Raw genomic sequence first — 16,264 nt, 5'->3', positions numbered from 1 at the left:
CGCGCCTTCCGCCGGCGTGACGTAGTGGCTGCTCCCCATTCATGCCCCCTTAGTACTAGAGTCTTGCGGCTTCGCTCACGCGCCCTGGGCGTAAGAATTCTTTCGCCGGTCCCGGAGGTGGACTTGCGCTCAAAAGGGGCGACCGTCGCCACGGTGGCGGCCACTGCATCGCGTCCTACCTCCGCGGCCCTGGGCGCCGTGGTGTCGGTGGGCCCCGAGCCTATGACGGGCCAGGGCCATTCGGCGTCCGGGTCGTCGGGGTGGAGCACGGTATTCCGCCACGTCCGGTATGAGAACCTAGTAGCGGGCGTGAGCGGCGGCGTCTTATCCAACCTTGCGCTGCACCCGCTCGACCTCGTGAAGATCCGCTTCGCCGGTAAGAGCCCGCCCGGACACCGGGCTGCATCCTCTTACTGTCAGCCCAAACCGGGTGGTAAAGATTCAAAAGGAGGCCTGAATCTCCTCCGCCTTTTCCGTTCTAGGAGGAGGAGGAGTGTTGAACGGGGTGCTGTCCGCCTTGGCTCACCTGAACTAGATTTGAGGAAATGTGCTTGCTCTATAGAGGGGTCGGCCTGCGGTCGATCTTCCACGCTCCTCAAGGCTAAGGGAGGGGGCGTGTATGTAGAGAAGTCTGAGAAAAAACATCCTCATTGGCAGAGAAGATGGGATTTGCCTGATTTGTAAAATAAGAGATGGTCACATTTTAAGGTTTAGTCCTCACACGTGCAAATCGTTCACTCTTGGAGGAACTTTGAAATCTTAGCATACCCACGTGGTTTGGCAGCTCTACTAGTATTGGGATAGGACGTAATCTTCAGCGAATGGTTGGGAGATTTGGAATAGAATTTTCTTGAATGGTTGTTTTTTGGCTGTTATGGAATGGTACAAGGTCCTGTGAAAGAATAGGTTGCTAGAATCGAAATACTATTTTAAGTGTATTAGATGAATTAAATATGTTGAAATAAAGCATTTTAGAAGTTAAACTCGACACTGAAGTCTGGAAAAAGAGTTTCGAAGATGATCTTTGATAACTGAAATTGCAGAAAATAGTTTCCAAATAAAGTTGTTACAAGTTAAGTTCTGCCTTGAGAATTAAATCTACAGAAGTTGTTTATCTTAGCATTAGGTAATTCAGTTCACTTGATTTATGTTCTCTTAATGTTTGTAGACTGCTGTATGGGCTACAGAAGTATCTAATAAAGTTCCTGCCTTCAGGGAACTTAGAATTTAATTGGAGTCGTTAGACTTAGTCATATAAAAGGTAATTCTAGACAACATAAAATCAAGAAATACGAATACAAAATATAAACCGTCAAGAAAATTCTACAATGCTGATGGCCATATGTATCTTTAAGGTTCAATGGAAGATTGGGGCTTGGGGTTTCCCATAGAAGGGCTAATATTTTGACAGCTGGAGGAAACAAGAAGCCGTTCTATGAAGGAAAATCATCGAAAATTATGAAATATTATCTCTAGAAAAACACAAAGGCATATAATTTCATGAAGTTTTATGATGCATGCACAAATAATTATTGACAGGTAATCTTTATCGAATGTTTACTAGGAGCAAGGCAGTGAACTATGCTTTAGATGCATTATCTCATTTATTATCCTGTAAATCTATTCACAGGAACAATCCTGTGAGTTTATGATCCCTGCTATACAGGTGAGGATAACAGAAATTGACTAACTTACCCAAGTCACAAGTTTGTAAAGATGGATCTGGGATTTAAACCCAGGTAATCTAACTCTGGAACCCTCTGGCACTTAACACCTCACCATACTACCCCTGTAAGTCCCTGTTATACAATGGTTTGAACATTACAAGAATTTTAGACTTGGCTGCAGGTGCAGGCCTGTATGACTTAGTGTCTCTCTTCAGTAGCATTTTATCTAGGAGCAGAAGAGGTGATAGTCGAGGTGATCATTGAAGAATAGCGTGGTTGGCCTGATGAATTTAGATAGTGCTTTGAAGCATATCATTCCTGAGGAAAGGGAATTCTTGATACCTGAGAAGATTAACAGTCTTGATGAATTGGGAAGAGTATTGGGAGACTAGTGGGGCTGAGGTGACAGATAAAAAGATTGAGATTGGATTGGAGGCCTAAATCTAGGAGTGGAAGCAGGACTTTGTAATAATAAAGCTCACAGTGTAGCTCTGAAATGATGATAGGAGGAAAATTTAAGAAGATAAATAACAAATAAAAATTTATTGATTATCAGCATCAATGCTGAATAACATACTGTAGTTTTTATGCTCCCATGTAATTAAACTCATTTAATAAAATTAAAATCTAATGAAGACAGGATATGGGGGTTAATTCTGAATGCATGCGCTGTTAAACCAAACCTGGAATTTTTCTGTGAGTTCAAGTATAAATTGGAACTCAGAGGTGTCCAGAGTGGTAGAAAGATTAGAAATTATTTCATATGAAAAATGACTGGAGGAACTAGTTTAGCTCAGGAGAGAAAAAAAACTCAAGATATTTAGAGAACTTCCATGTGGGAAAGGGGGCTGCCTTATTGTGGGTTGATCCTAAGGTCAGACACAGGTTGAATGGAAATTACAAGAAAGCAGATTTTGGTTTGGCAACGTGGTAGTGCTCAGAAATGAAATTGATGATGACCAGAAGTGGTTCAGATAGTAGTTGGATGACAAAAATTAGAAGATATTCTTGTATTAGGTGGAAAGATTGGATTGGATGATTGTTCAGGCTCCTTTTAACTTTACTGTGTAATTTTAAACCCTCAAGAATGATGAGAGAGTCCCAACAAAGAATGTGAATGAGATATAAAAATAATAATTTTCTTAAATACCCAAAAGCCTAATCTGCAAGTTAAAGATATGTGTGAGCTCTTGTGAAGAATATAGAGAGTATGACTACATCCAAAATATTAAGGAACCAAATGTAAAATTCAGTGACAGTAGTGCAGAGTAAAGTTGTATAAGTATGTGGTATCACAAGATCCAGTAGCATAAATAAGCTAGTACTTATTGAGTGCTTGCAATATGTCAGGCATAATTCTAAGAGCTTTATATGTACTAACTCATGTAATCCTTTATAATTTTTAGAGTTAGGTTCTAGTATTTTCCTATCTTATGGAAAACTCAGGCAGAGAGTAATCAAGTGACTTAGGGTTGCAAAGTAATTGCTAGAACTAGGAGTCAAGCTCAGAAAGTCTGTTTCCATAACATATGCTGTTAGTTTGAAACCATGAGTGGGTAGTTTAGTATAGCTAAAGGGTAAATTAAAATGCTAGAGATGAAAATAAAGAATGATTCCAGAAAGTTAAGCTGCCAGATTGACATTATCTTTTATGCCATGTAAAAATGGAAACTGGCAGTAAGACCGCAACCCTTAGTAGGGCAGGATGTTAGGAATGAGACATCAGGACTAGTAGCACAGGGATGGCAGTTGAAGCCGCTTAATGGTTGAGACACCACCCCTGTTTGGTGGAAATTGTGCCTATAAATGAACATTTAAGGATGGGCAGAGAAAAGGGGGCCCAGGAAATTTATTGGCGAAGAAGCAAGAGGACATTCAAGATAGTGTGAGAAGAGAGGGCTTTACACAATATCAGGTGTATTAAGGGGTTCTTAAGAAAGGACTCCAGAGTGCCTTTGAAGGTTCTTAATTAGAGCGCTTGCAGTAATTGGTAAAGCTCAAACCAGATTGCAGTGGGGTGAGAGAGTCTCTGCTGAGATTGGGAGGGGGAGGGGCTGGTTTTCTCATTGCAGACACTTGATGAGGAGGCACTGGGATCAAAGAGGAAATACTTAGGAGAAACTTAAGTCTGTTTAAATACTAATGGGAAAGAACTGAAATCAAGGAAGATATTGGGAAATGGAGGCAGGAGGATAAGGAGTAAGGTATCTAACTAAGGGGGTTTGTCTGAAGAAGCAGGATCCAGAACAAGCTTTTTTGACCAAAACACTTAGTAGGAAATAAATTTTACCTTTGCTATCCAGTGCATACACATATACACACAAACATTACTGAAACACAAGTTTCATGAAACATTACTTATCCTTACTACTTGTAATGTCATTTATATTTGTTTTCAATTCCAGTCTGATTTTAAAGAAAAGATACTAGCTGTCTGTTCAATTGGTTTCTTGATTCATCTGCAATTTTGAAGACACCAATATAGAGCACAGGTAGGGGGGAGATTAATTTTCTTAAGAGAGACAAACTCTTAATTGTCACAGAGCTGTCACAGAGGAAAGGAGGGGTAAAACTAATATCCAGCAAATTAAACAGGTTGTGTTAGGGTGATAGTGCTAGATGGTAATTTTTAAAAAGTCATTATATTGTCTTTCTTTGAAAATGAATTTAAAATGAGTGTCCCCTGTCTTGGCTCCTTTCTGTGCACCAAACTTTTTATCTTCAGCTTGTGTCTATTGGCATTTTTTAGTGCTATGATAGGCCATTGTAAGTTATTTGATAGATACTTAGATCAACATACTAATTCATTAGTGGCAAATGTTTTTAAAACAGTCATGAGGTTATTTAAGCCAGTGGTCCCCAACCTTTTTGGCACCAGGGACTGATTCATAGAAGATAATTTTTCCATGAATGGGGGTGAAGGAGGTATGGATGATTTCAGGATGAAACTGTTCCACCTCAGATCATCAGGCAATAGGTTCGCATAAGGAGTGTGCAGCCTAGATCCTTTGCATGCACAGTTCACAATAGGGTTCAAGATTCTGTAAGAACCTAGTACCACCACTGATCAGACAGGAGGCAGAGTTCAGGCAGTAATGCAAGCAATGGGGAGCAGCTGTAAGTACAGGTGAAGCTTCGCCCATACTCCGCCCACCTAGCTCACTTCCTGCTGTGCGACCCAATTCCTAACAGGCCATGGATTGGTACCGGGAGTTGGGGACCCCTGATTTAGATCGAAAAAATTTACTGTATTTCATCTATATAACAATTTTAATTTTATGTTAGGGAAATTATAGTTCAGCATTGGTTTATACCTATGAAAAGAACAGGTAGTGTTTTTATGGTTGGTTTTGCTTTTTACCTCAAGAGAGAAATGGTATTATGAGTTTATTATTGAGAGGCAAATGGAAAGTTCTTAGAAAAAGGGATCTATACAGAAGAATGAGACACACAGAATACAGGGGAAGCATCAGAAAGAATATAAACTCTGCAGGAAAACATTTCTCAAGAGCCTGTCATTCTGCTGCCTGCCTTTAAACTTGTTGTCTTATATAAACCTCAACCCTGTGAGTTACATGACTTATCCCCATTTTATAAATGAGGATGCTGAAGCTCAGAAAGGGTAAGACCATGTAGCGAATTAGGGAAGTTACATATCAAACCCAGGTCTTCTGACAAAACCTGATGTACTGCAATCTTCCTTCATGCTGTAACATTGCCGGGTTAATGATGAAAGAAATTGACTTTTCCCCCTTTGCCTGACAATGGTAAATAGTGATTCTTCTTTGCCAGGCTGGATTATACACAGTGAGGTAGTGGGAAGGGGACAGTGAACCAGGGATGCTCATATGGCTAGTGGGGTGTAATTTGTATAAACTTTCTGGAAGGCAGGTTCAGTATGTATTTGCAACTTAAGTTTATACCCATTGACCCATATCAGTTCCATTTCTAATAGCTGATTCTAAGGCAATAATAAGTGTTCATGCAAATTGTTGTACAGAATGTTCTTTAGAGGACTTTTTGTAATAGCCAAAAAAAAAAAAAAAAAATTCATATGTCAGATGGAGGAATGACTGTAAATTATGGGATATCTATAAGATGGAAAGCCATAATATCATATGTTAAAATCTTATTTGGGGAATCTATTGAATAACAAGGGGAATGCTCACAAATAATCTTGAGTGGAAAACAAAGCTGTATACAAAATTATATATAGTAAAATTACAAGCTTGGATATACTATAGTATAATGTAGAATGGTTTGCATGATGTAGAGTGCCATTGCCGATTACTGAGATACTTAATACTCAACTTATATAATTGATTTTTCAAAACAGTAAAGAAATAATTGATACTGTATTATTCCTTGTGGTTTTCTACAACCTGCTCATACCTTTGTAAATAGTCCTTTTAACTCTCCCTCATGCCCTAGAGTTACCCTGTTTTGAATGTGCTTTCTGTTTCCTACAGAGAGGTGAAATGAAAAAGGGCCAGATTTATAATCTAGATTATATTTTTTACAAAATTGGCAAGAAGACTACTTTAAATGCTGATGATGCTAGTTGAAAATGGATGGTATCTCAAAGTAGGATGATGGCAGTGTGAACTGAGACATAGACAGGTGCAAGAGAAGTTTGTGATATAGAATCAGAAAGACTTGTTATTTGATAAAAAGGGATGGGAGGGAGGAGGGTTCATGGATAGTCCCCAGGTATCTGGCGTGGGCATCTATGTAGATGATGATAACGTTTGTTGAGCTATATGGAACACTCGAGTTAAGAGCAGCTTCGGAAGGGATGGGGAAAACTACTTCAATTTTGAATGTGTTCAAGTGAAATACTTTTCTACTTTCTACTTGGATTTTGACGTATGTTGGTGGGGAGGATAAAAAGAATTTCCAGGAAAAAAGTTACCCCATCCTCTGCATTTTCTTTCCTGCCATTCCTCAGGTCTTGCTAGCACTCGATATAATTGAGGCTCCTAGCTAGTTTATTTTTTGAGTAATATTTTTTAACATTCAAATCCTTAACCTTGGAGCGAAAACAAAACCTAGGTGTCGAAACCTAGTTACCTAAGAGACTTTCGGATTATTTAAGAACTAATCTAATATTTCCTAAAATATTATTTGAGTGCTTGGTATGCCCCCAATAAACACTTGAATAAATTCATGAATGTAGTTTTAAAATATTAAAGCCTGGGCTGGGCATGGTGGCTCACTCCTGTAATCCCAGCACTTTGGAAGGCCGAGGCGGATGGATCACCTGAGGTCTGGGGTTCGAGACCAGGCTGGCCAACATGGTGAAACCCTGTCTCTACCAAAAAAAAAATACAAAAATTAGCTGGGCATGGTGGTGCGTACCTGTAATCCCAGCTACTAGGGGAGCTGAGGCAGGAGGATTGCTTGAACCTGGGAAGTGGAGGTTGCAGTGAGCCAAGATCGTGCCACTGCACTCCAGCCTGGGCAATAGAGTGGGACTCTGTCGCAAAAAATATATATGTATGTATATATTTATATAAATGTATATAATAAATATATATATAAGCCTGGAAAATAATTTTTCCATCTAAAAAAATTTTTTTTCTATCTCCTTTATATAACCGATTGTGCAGTATCTGTGTTTATATGTGATACAGAGCTAGAACTTTGTTCTTACCTGACTTTGTATATCCCTTAATGCAGTGAGCGATGGATTGGAACTGAGACCAAAATATAATGGAATTTTACATTGCTTGACTACTATTTGGAAACTTGATGGACTACGAGGACTTTATCAAGGAGTAACCCCAAATGTGTGGGGTGCAGGTTTATCCTGGGGACTCTACTTTTTCTTGTGAGTAGATTTGGGACATTTTACAATATTAAATAAAAAAGGAATTTTGTTTTAGTGATTTTACATGTCACATGATGAAATAAGATGAGTCATTTAATCAGTTTCTCTGAATTGGAAGGATCAGAAAGAACAAAATGGCTTATTAGTTAGTTTGATTAGTTTGATTCAAAATGGTTTATTAGTTTGATTATCAGAGGCATTATTTGGTCTGGAAGAAAGTTCTTAATAGGAGAAACGCTAAGAGATGAGGTGGAGTAATACTCTTACAGAAGCCATTTCTGTGGGGTGAATTCAGGAAGATGAAATGTTTATCTGATTACTTTTGTAAGCTAAATACGTATTAAAGAGAGCTTTTTATTTTAGTTAAAGCCATTTGAAAAACAGCCAACTCCAGATAATTTGCAGTGAAATTGTAGGGCCCCTTTGGTGTTTTATTAGGTGTTTTGGCCATATCAGTACACACTCTTGAGCATTTCTAGTAGAGTCAAAATATCACTAGATTAGAAAAAGTTGAATCAGTCGGTTTGTTATTTATTAGTGGTTTTGGAAAGTGTTGTAGAGACTGGAAGAGCTTGCAGCTGTTGTCCAAAATGAATCCTGTGGATTTCAGCCCTCTTTGGTATTCAGTTTTGATAAAGAAAGATTGTTTAAATAACTATGTTATTTTCTCCATTTATCAGAGATTAGTTGCAGAGTGCCCCAAATAGAAAATTTATAAATACAAGTTTCATTAATTTATTAATATTCATTAATTTCATAAATAGAAAATTTATAAATACAAGTATCATTAATTACTTGTTTATCCTCAGCCAGATTCCCAAAATATTTGCAATGGCTTACAAAAATACATTTGTTTATGATGAAGGTGGAAAAGCAGGAGAGGATAGACCTTGGGGTCCTCATATGAATATGTACCATAGGAAATCCCTGTTGGGAACAGAAAGCAAAAGCCAGTGCATGGCCGAAAGGGTTTGAGGCAAATTGTTTCTTCTTGTTTGACCTGCCCTATCATCTTCCCAGCTCATTCCTTTCCTTCCTCCTTCACCAGTCAGATGTCATCACCATTTAAAATAACTGCTCTCACCTGCCTCCTGAAGAAGCCATGGAAAGTTCCTGTGGCAGGCACATTCAGCTTATTTAGTGAAAAAGAGCATTGTCACAAAGCATCATCACACTGTATTGCAGGAGCATGCGCTGCTCTGAGCATGCCTCTGATCCGTGAAACTGAAACCATGAATAAGGAAGCTTTTCTTTGCTTCAATAGGTTTCATTGTTAGGAAAACATCAATATCTATCTAGTGTATTTGCCTTTGTCTTCTTTGTGTCATATATTTTGCTTGATCTCGCATATGTTTATGGCAGTATCCAAACCAATCTTAAAGTAACTTTTAAGTGAAAGCAAAATAAAATTCAGCCTTAAAGTTGTTTAAATGTTTTTTCTCTTTTTCTTCTCTTTAGAGAGGTGTGTGTGTGTGAAACTATACACACATACCCCTTGACATATATAGATGTATATATACACACACACACACACGCTTTATGAACTCAAGTTATATAGATTCTCCAAGACAGTGTCTAAGGACAAGCCATATAAAATTTTCACGATAAGGATTTCTTGGGCCAGGTGCAGTGGCTCACACCTGTGATCCTAGCACTTTAGGAGGCCAAGGTGGGAGGATCACGTGAGTCTGGGAGTTCATGACCCGCCTGGGCAACATAGTGAGACCCCCATCTCTTCAAGAAATTTTAAAAAAGAATTAGTCTCTCATCATGATGCTGCATGCCTGTAGTCTTAGCTCATTGGGAGACTGAGGCAGGAGGACTGCTTGAGCCTAGGAATTCAAGGTTACAGTGAGCTATGATTGTGTCACTGCACTCCAGCCTGGGTGATAGAATGAGACTCTGTCTCTGAAAAAAAAAAAAAGAATGTGTTCACTTGACATCGTCATCCAAGCGAAGAGTAGAAATTGGCATTAAAGGAAATAGGCCGATTTGACTCCCTTACTCTGAAACATTTAATGGGTATATTCTACCAAATAAAATGCAAATCTCAGTCTACCACTCAAGTGTGGTCAGTTTTCCCTGTCTTCCCACCCACCTTTATTACTTTTCACCATGCTCATCTTTTTCCCTGTTGAAACTGCCTGTCTCAATACTACCTCCTACACAAAGCTTTCTGTTGTCTCAGTCATAATTCCTGAATTTCTTCTATTGTCTGTGTTGTCTTTTATTATTTTTTTTGTGTGCCACTTAATAGTCCTTATTAATTTGTTAAGAAAAATTCATCACATGTTTATCTTTTTATCGTCTATTAGAAAGCTAACTATAGTAGCTGAACACAGGTGTTCAGTATATATTTGTTAGGTACTCCTTCTTTGGTCCCTTTTGTCTTTTATGACCAGTCTGTGTACCACTACTGTACTCTCACCTCCTCCCGGTTTTCCTGTCTTTTGAGATTAATTGAAGAGTGTCTGATTAAAATATTTTACATTTGTATTGCTAGCCATATTCATTTGAGAGGGAGGGGTGGTATAATCTTGCAGCAAACCACTTCCAGCAAATTCATTCTTGAAAAAGGTCTCATTTTGTGGTTGCATTATGCATTGACTTTTGCTTTTGGGGTACTGCTGTTGAGTTACATACACTTTAAAACAGACTTTATGACACCTGTTCAAATTAAACTGCTCGCATTTAATTCTTTTAGTTACAATGCCATCAAGTCATATAAGACAGAAGGAAGAGCTGAACGGTTAGAGGCAACAGAATACCTTGTCTCAGCTGCTGAAGCTGGTAAGGCAATGTGTGAAATATAAAAATGTCACCTTCCAAACTTAATTTTCAGTTTCTGTTTTTGATTTTTTTTCTTTGAACACCTCAGTTTAAATATGCCCATCTAACCGTGTTAAATCAGTTATATGGAATTTCTTTTTTTTTTTTCTTTTTTTGAGATGGAGTTTTGCTCTTGTTGCCCACGCTGGAGTGCAGTGGCGTTATCTTGGCTCACCACAACCTCTGCCCTCCAGTTTCAAGCGATTCTTCTGCCTCAGCCTCCCAAATAGCTGGGACTACAGGCACGCGCCACCAAGCCCAGCTAATTTTTTGTATTTTTAGTAGAGATGGGGTTTCACCATGTTGGCCAGAATGGTCTTGATCTCTTGACCTCGTGATCCGCCCGCCCCAGCCTCCCAAAGTGTTGGGATTACAGGCTTGAGCCACCACGCCCAGCTGTTACATGGAATTTCTTAGAAGAAATTCTTATTATTACTCTGTGCAGATTTCAAGAATTTTATTTACGACAGAGTGGTAAAGTTTAGAAAAGTTATGAATCCCTAATGGTTTAAAATGATTTGGTATAGTGTTTCTTTAAAGTATAATTTTAGTTTTCAAATTTTACAATTTAGTAGCCTTGTTTAATCGCCTCACTTGTGTATACTATCCAGAAGAAAAAAACAGTAAGAGCCATAAGTCTTTATAACTCCTACTTTAATACCTTGATTTCTTAATGTTTGATTAGTCAGAAACTAACTTAGTCATTTTGAATAAATAGCCACTAGCAAAACCTGAGTCATAACAGGACCAAATATTTGTTGCATAAAGGACCACTTAGGAAACCTGGCAAATGAAAAACTTAACCAGATGAGTTTTTTTTTAAAATTGTCACTCTATAAAGGATGTAAAATGTGACTTATTATATTACATAATTATTTAATTTTTGAGGCATAGTAGTTACTTTGGATTTGAGAAAGATTGTGATAAAGTTGGGGTAGAAATATGTTTCACATGCACAGATTATTGGGGTGCCAGATTCCTGGTCCTTTTCGCCTATCTTAAACCCCTCTCGGATTATACCATGTGCTACACCTGAGGTCTGTATCTGCTTACCATCTGTTCTCTGCACCAGGCCACATTATTTAGGAGTCAAGACATTTTTGCTATCCTTACACTTCAAAGGGAAAGCATTTCACATTTCCATTTCCCTTTTAATTTACCTCTCACTAACTGCATGAGGAACTTTTTATGACTACCAAAATGACGTCTACTGTTTGACCCTAAGACTGTGCCTCAGAGACTACATTTCACAATTTCAGATATGGTCCTGTGCATTATCTTTTTTTTTTTTTACATAAATGTGCTGTTTTTAATTTGGGTTGTCGTAAGTGCGAAAGTATCTGTATGCTGAATAATCTTATTGAAATCTCATTTTAGGAGCCATGACCCTCTGCATCACAAACCCATTATGGGTAACAAAAACTCGCCTTATGTTACAGTATGATGCTGTTATTAACGCCCCACAACGACAGTATAAAGGAATGTTTGATACACTTGTGAAAATATATAAGTATGAAGGTGTGCGTGGATTATATAAGGTAATAAATTATCAATATATTTTAAATAACTGAAAATGGCAATTTCCATTGGCTCTGTTGTCTTAGTTCTGAATGACCTATAGTAAGTCCTGAAAAGAAGCCAAACTTAAGCAAGAAACAGTTTAATGAAAACCGAAATATAGTTAATAATACTGAAATTGTACTTTAAGCTGTTTGTCCCCATTAACATAGGATGTATCATCATGACATTGGTGGGCATGAGATCTGTCTAAAACTTTGTCAAGTATCTATTTGATAAGTTACACAACCAGGTCACTTATTCCTTACTCCATTCCTTGGAAGCTGTGGTCTCTTGGGAACCTGGGATAATGTAGTCTGGAGAAGACAGTAGCAGTCCTAACAGGATCTTATTTTATTGAGTTTTTTAATTCATCTCAAATCTTACATAAATTAAAATAACGACACAAACCCAACCTTTTGCCTGTTGTAATATTTTAAAAATTTCTTCCTAGTGTCAAATCTGTTTTCTGATTTTATAACTCCTTTTTATTTTCCCTTTTTCTATCTTCTATTCCCATCTATTGCTTACCCCATAAAGAAATTTTAAGCATACATAGTTTAAAATCAAAGTTAGACACATTGAATTTCAGCTTGTTTTTCAAGATTTGAGTAATAGCTTTTAAAATCATTTTGAGGCTGATAGGATTTTACTGACCTGTGGGCAAGAATTTTGTAAATATATTACTCAATTTTATGTTTTTTCATCACTTTCTGCTTTATTCTTTTGGAATACCTATGCACAGTTCATTGATTTACCATTACCTTTAGTTTCTTAACTTTCCAGAATTTAATTTCCCACTCAACGCCTCAAATCTTGACAGTGTGGGTCTTCTTTATATGTTTACTATTTAAAGAAAAACTAATATATGAACATCCAAACCTTTAAAAATAAAGTAGAAGAGAATACTACCTGTTTCTTTATATTACTACAAGTTTTAACCCCATATTTTAAAATGTGACTTGTGCAAAATTAAATGAATTTGCATAAAGTGCTGTAATGAGAGAGAAGAGAAAGTATTTTACTTAAATATATTGTTCTTCAAACATATGTTGTTTTGCTTTTTAAAAATCATTCCCTTGTAGGGATTTGTTCCTGGGCTGTTTGGAACATCACACGGTGCCCTTCAGTTTATGGCATATGAATTGCTGAAGTTGAAGTACAACCAGCATATCAATAGATTACCAGAAGCCCAGTTGGTAAGATGATTCTTATAAAAATGATATCATTTCCTTTTATGGGTATTTAATAGGTAGAAATTTTTGTCATGCTTACTTCAGTGGTAGTGCTGTGATGATGAGTACTGGCTTTGCCACTGATTTATAGTTAAATATTTATAGGCTGATGCCACACAAATGTCAAAAATAGAATCCCTTGAAGATCCATTTAAATGTTTTTTCTATATAATTTTTACTTCTGTATTTTAAAAGAAATCCTGTCTAAAGAAAAAACTGTTTTGTGTTGCCATTTTAGAGCACAGTAGAATATATATCTGTTGCAGCACTATCCAAAATATTTGCTGTCGCAGCAACATACCCATATCAAGTTGTAAGAGCTCGTCTTCAGGATCAACACATGTTTTACAGTGGTGTAATAGATGTAATCACAAAGACATGGAGGTGAGAGCATGCGCTATATCAAAAATTGTTTTGATAAGGTACCTTGCATATCCTAGACCATCTTGTTGATACTAGTTTTATAGCGAAGGCCAGTTTGCTGTGGTGAAAACATGATGGTGGTCCCTGCTTTCCCAATTATTACGTATGTGACCATGGCCTTAATCTCTCAGAGGCTTAATTTCTTCATTTGTAAAATAAGACTTTCTAGGCTAATAGGTTGTTATAAGAATCAAATGTGTGAAATTGTTTTTGAAAATAAAATTTAGGTGTTATAAAATATCTGAATGGTGTTGAATATAAGAAGTCATAAGCTAGCTTAATACATTCAAGAAGGCTCCACACCTGCTACTGGCACCATAACTTTTACAAATACTTGTTTCCGTATAGGAAAGAGATGGTTTGTTCTTCAGTATGAGATTAAATTATTATAGGCAGACATCACCATATTTCCCTTTAATTCTAAAAGAACAGAGCGGAACATTTAGGATGTTTAAATTTAATTCAGTTCAAGAAATATTTAATGAACACCTAAGTGACAAATTTCTAGGCCATATTCCATATTATTGGCATTAAGGAAATAGAGTTATCTTTGTATGTGCTGTATTTAATGTTGGCTAGTATTTATCCAAGCTGTGAGGTTTTTTAATGCCTACATTAGGTCAATTAAAGCTCCTGCCTATTCATACATTTAAAAACGTTTGAAAGATAGCTAATTGAAAGGACTTTTTAGTTCAGTTTTGAGATGTTCTGACCCTCTCTTCCTCAGTCCATCCATAAAAGGAATGTAAATCCCTATAAATGGCTTATAAACGACATTAATTTAGGACATTGAAAACATGAACTTAAATCAGAGTGAGGTTTGACTGCTGCTTGCTCCATGCCTTGTGTCAGTTAAAACTTTCATGTTTTCAAGCTAGCTCTATAGAAAATTAAGCATTATCTATTTTTCCCTCTAAAGGAAAGAAGGCATCGGTGGATTTTACAAGGGAATTGCTCCTAATTTGATTAGAGTGACTCCAGCCTGCTGTATTACCTTTGTGGTATATGAAAACGTCTCACATTTTTTACTTGACCTTAGAGAAAAGAGAAAGTAAGCTAAAAGAGGACAATTCCAGTATATCTGCCCAAGGCAGCAACAAGCTCTTTTGTGTTTAAGGCATAAAAGAAGAATTCTGCATAGAAACGTGGCTCATATTCGAAATTGGTCTATAGTCATCAGAAGCCAGAGAACTGCTAAGTCTTCCGCAATGTATTTCTGCTTTTTGCCTTCCCCATATATATGGAACTTGGGTACCTCTGCCTGAAATGGCTGCCATCCACACAGTGCTAAAACTGACATGAAGTATAGAGTTTCACAGATTTCTGCCTTTTATTGGTGGAAGCTGATTCACAACATTTGCTAAATGGATTAGATGAATGTACTTCTTTTTGTGAACTTAATTGCCTAGATTGCTTTAAAGTTAACCTTTGTGCAATACCAAGGAAATGGCTCCTTAAAAGAATGTCTTTGTATGTCTCAAGGTGAATTAAGGATTTATTGAATAAGGTGTTGACCAAATCCAGACCATTTTAGAATTGGGAAATTTTAGTGAGAAAAAATCCACTGTAAATATGCTTTAGTTTTAATTCAGTTGGGATGCACTACCTAGCGAAAATGGAGAAACTATATACTTCTCAGAGAAATATCTGACATCTGTTGTCATCCCATTGCTATTTTTTTTCCCCAGAGACTTCCATAATTTAAAATAAAATTCTAGATTAGTTTCTTGTTTTTTGGCATAAATACTTAATCTATTGTAAATTTATAAAGTCTGAGCTTCTAGGATCCAGCTGTGTCAACCTTTATTTAGCATATATAGTTATAAATCACTTATTACAGATGCTAAATCACCTTTTACAGATGCTGAAATGTTTGGGATGTGTTTGTCGACAAAGTGAATGGAAAGGAGAAACTTTATACTTTAGTTTTCAGATATATGGATCTAGATCCCAAATGAATGATTAATTTTCATTGGTTTCTCAAATTCAGGTTGAAATACAAATTAATAGCCTTTATTGATTTTTACTTTTATGAGTCATTGTAGACATCTATAAATATAAAAGGGCCTTGTTCCCAAAGGATGCCAGAATACTAGTATTTTTATTTATCATAAACATCCATGAGTGCTGTTGCACTACCATCTATTCGTTGTAAATAAAACAGTATTGTTTTCAAAGCCATCTTTAAGTAGTTCTTTAAAAATAGGTCTATTTTTTTATATTTTGGAAGTGGCATTGTTTTTAAAGTAAAGAGAAAATGATAAGTACCTAGTTGTATTTACTGTAATATCTTGTAACATGCAGATGAATGCTTTATCAGTTAAATGTGATGTATTTTTTCATACTTCTGGATTATACTATAATTCATATGAAATCTTGGTATTGGTCCCCATATGGAAAAAATGAACTGCAATTGATATTTGGTGTTTAAGACAGCACTATTATTTAAAAACCTCCTATATACTCCCAAATGAATAAAACATAATTCTTGTCCTCTGAGAGCATACAAGCTTGTGTGATAAATGCATTAAATAATCACAGCTATAGATTAAGAACATGTAAGGAATATCTCACAAAGCCTGGTAAGAGTTCTGAGAGAAGAGAACTCAATTTCAGTCATTCAACAACCAATAGTCACTCAGTTCCTGCTCTTTGCCAGGTATGTCGCCAAGCACTGAGGATATAGCAAATAAGCCAGACAGTATTCCTGCCCTCAGGCAATT

At 36.9% G+C, this 16,264-nt stretch overlaps 1 protein-coding gene across 1 annotated transcript; it reads left to right on the top strand.

The window, feature by feature from the left end:
* The first annotated feature begins 20 nt into the window (after positions 1-20).
* Positions 21-16,047, top strand: SLC25A32 (solute carrier family 25 member 32). The gene is made up of 7 exons (XM_017885168.1): positions 21-376; positions 7,347-7,497; positions 10,202-10,287; positions 11,704-11,864; positions 12,969-13,082; positions 13,357-13,502; positions 14,461-16,047. Exons 1-7 carry the CDS (start codon positions 223-225, stop codon positions 14,594-14,596), a joined length of 948 nt encoding a protein of 315 aa, XP_017740657.1. The 5' UTR covers positions 21-222; the 3' UTR covers positions 14,597-16,047.
* Positions 16,048-16,264: the final 217 nt, after the last annotated feature.

Source organism: Rhinopithecus bieti, unplaced genomic scaffold (genome assembly GCF_001698545.2).
Source record: "Rhinopithecus bieti isolate Rb0 unplaced genomic scaffold, ASM169854v2 scaffold_13352, whole genome shotgun sequence".
Classification (NCBI taxonomy): Eukaryota; Metazoa; Chordata; class Mammalia; order Primates; family Cercopithecidae; genus Rhinopithecus; species Rhinopithecus bieti.
This window is presented reverse-complemented; position numbering and strand designations above follow the sequence as displayed.

What these genes read in the sequence shown, in the direction of transcription:
- SLC25A32 (XM_017885168.1), top strand. Translation starts at nt 223, where the DNA reads ATGACGGGCCAGGGCCATTCGGCGTCCGGGTCGTCGGGGTGGAGCACG. An exon ending in CGTGAAGATCCGCTTCGCCG is followed by an intron (nt 377 to 7,346) that starts GTAAGAGCCCGC and finishes CCCTTAATGCAG; the next exon opens with TGAGCGATGGATTGGAACTG. An exon ending in TGTCTCAGCTGCTGAAGCTG is followed by an intron (nt 10,288 to 11,703) that starts GTAAGGCAATGT and finishes ATCTCATTTTAG; the next exon opens with GAGCCATGACCCTCTGCATC.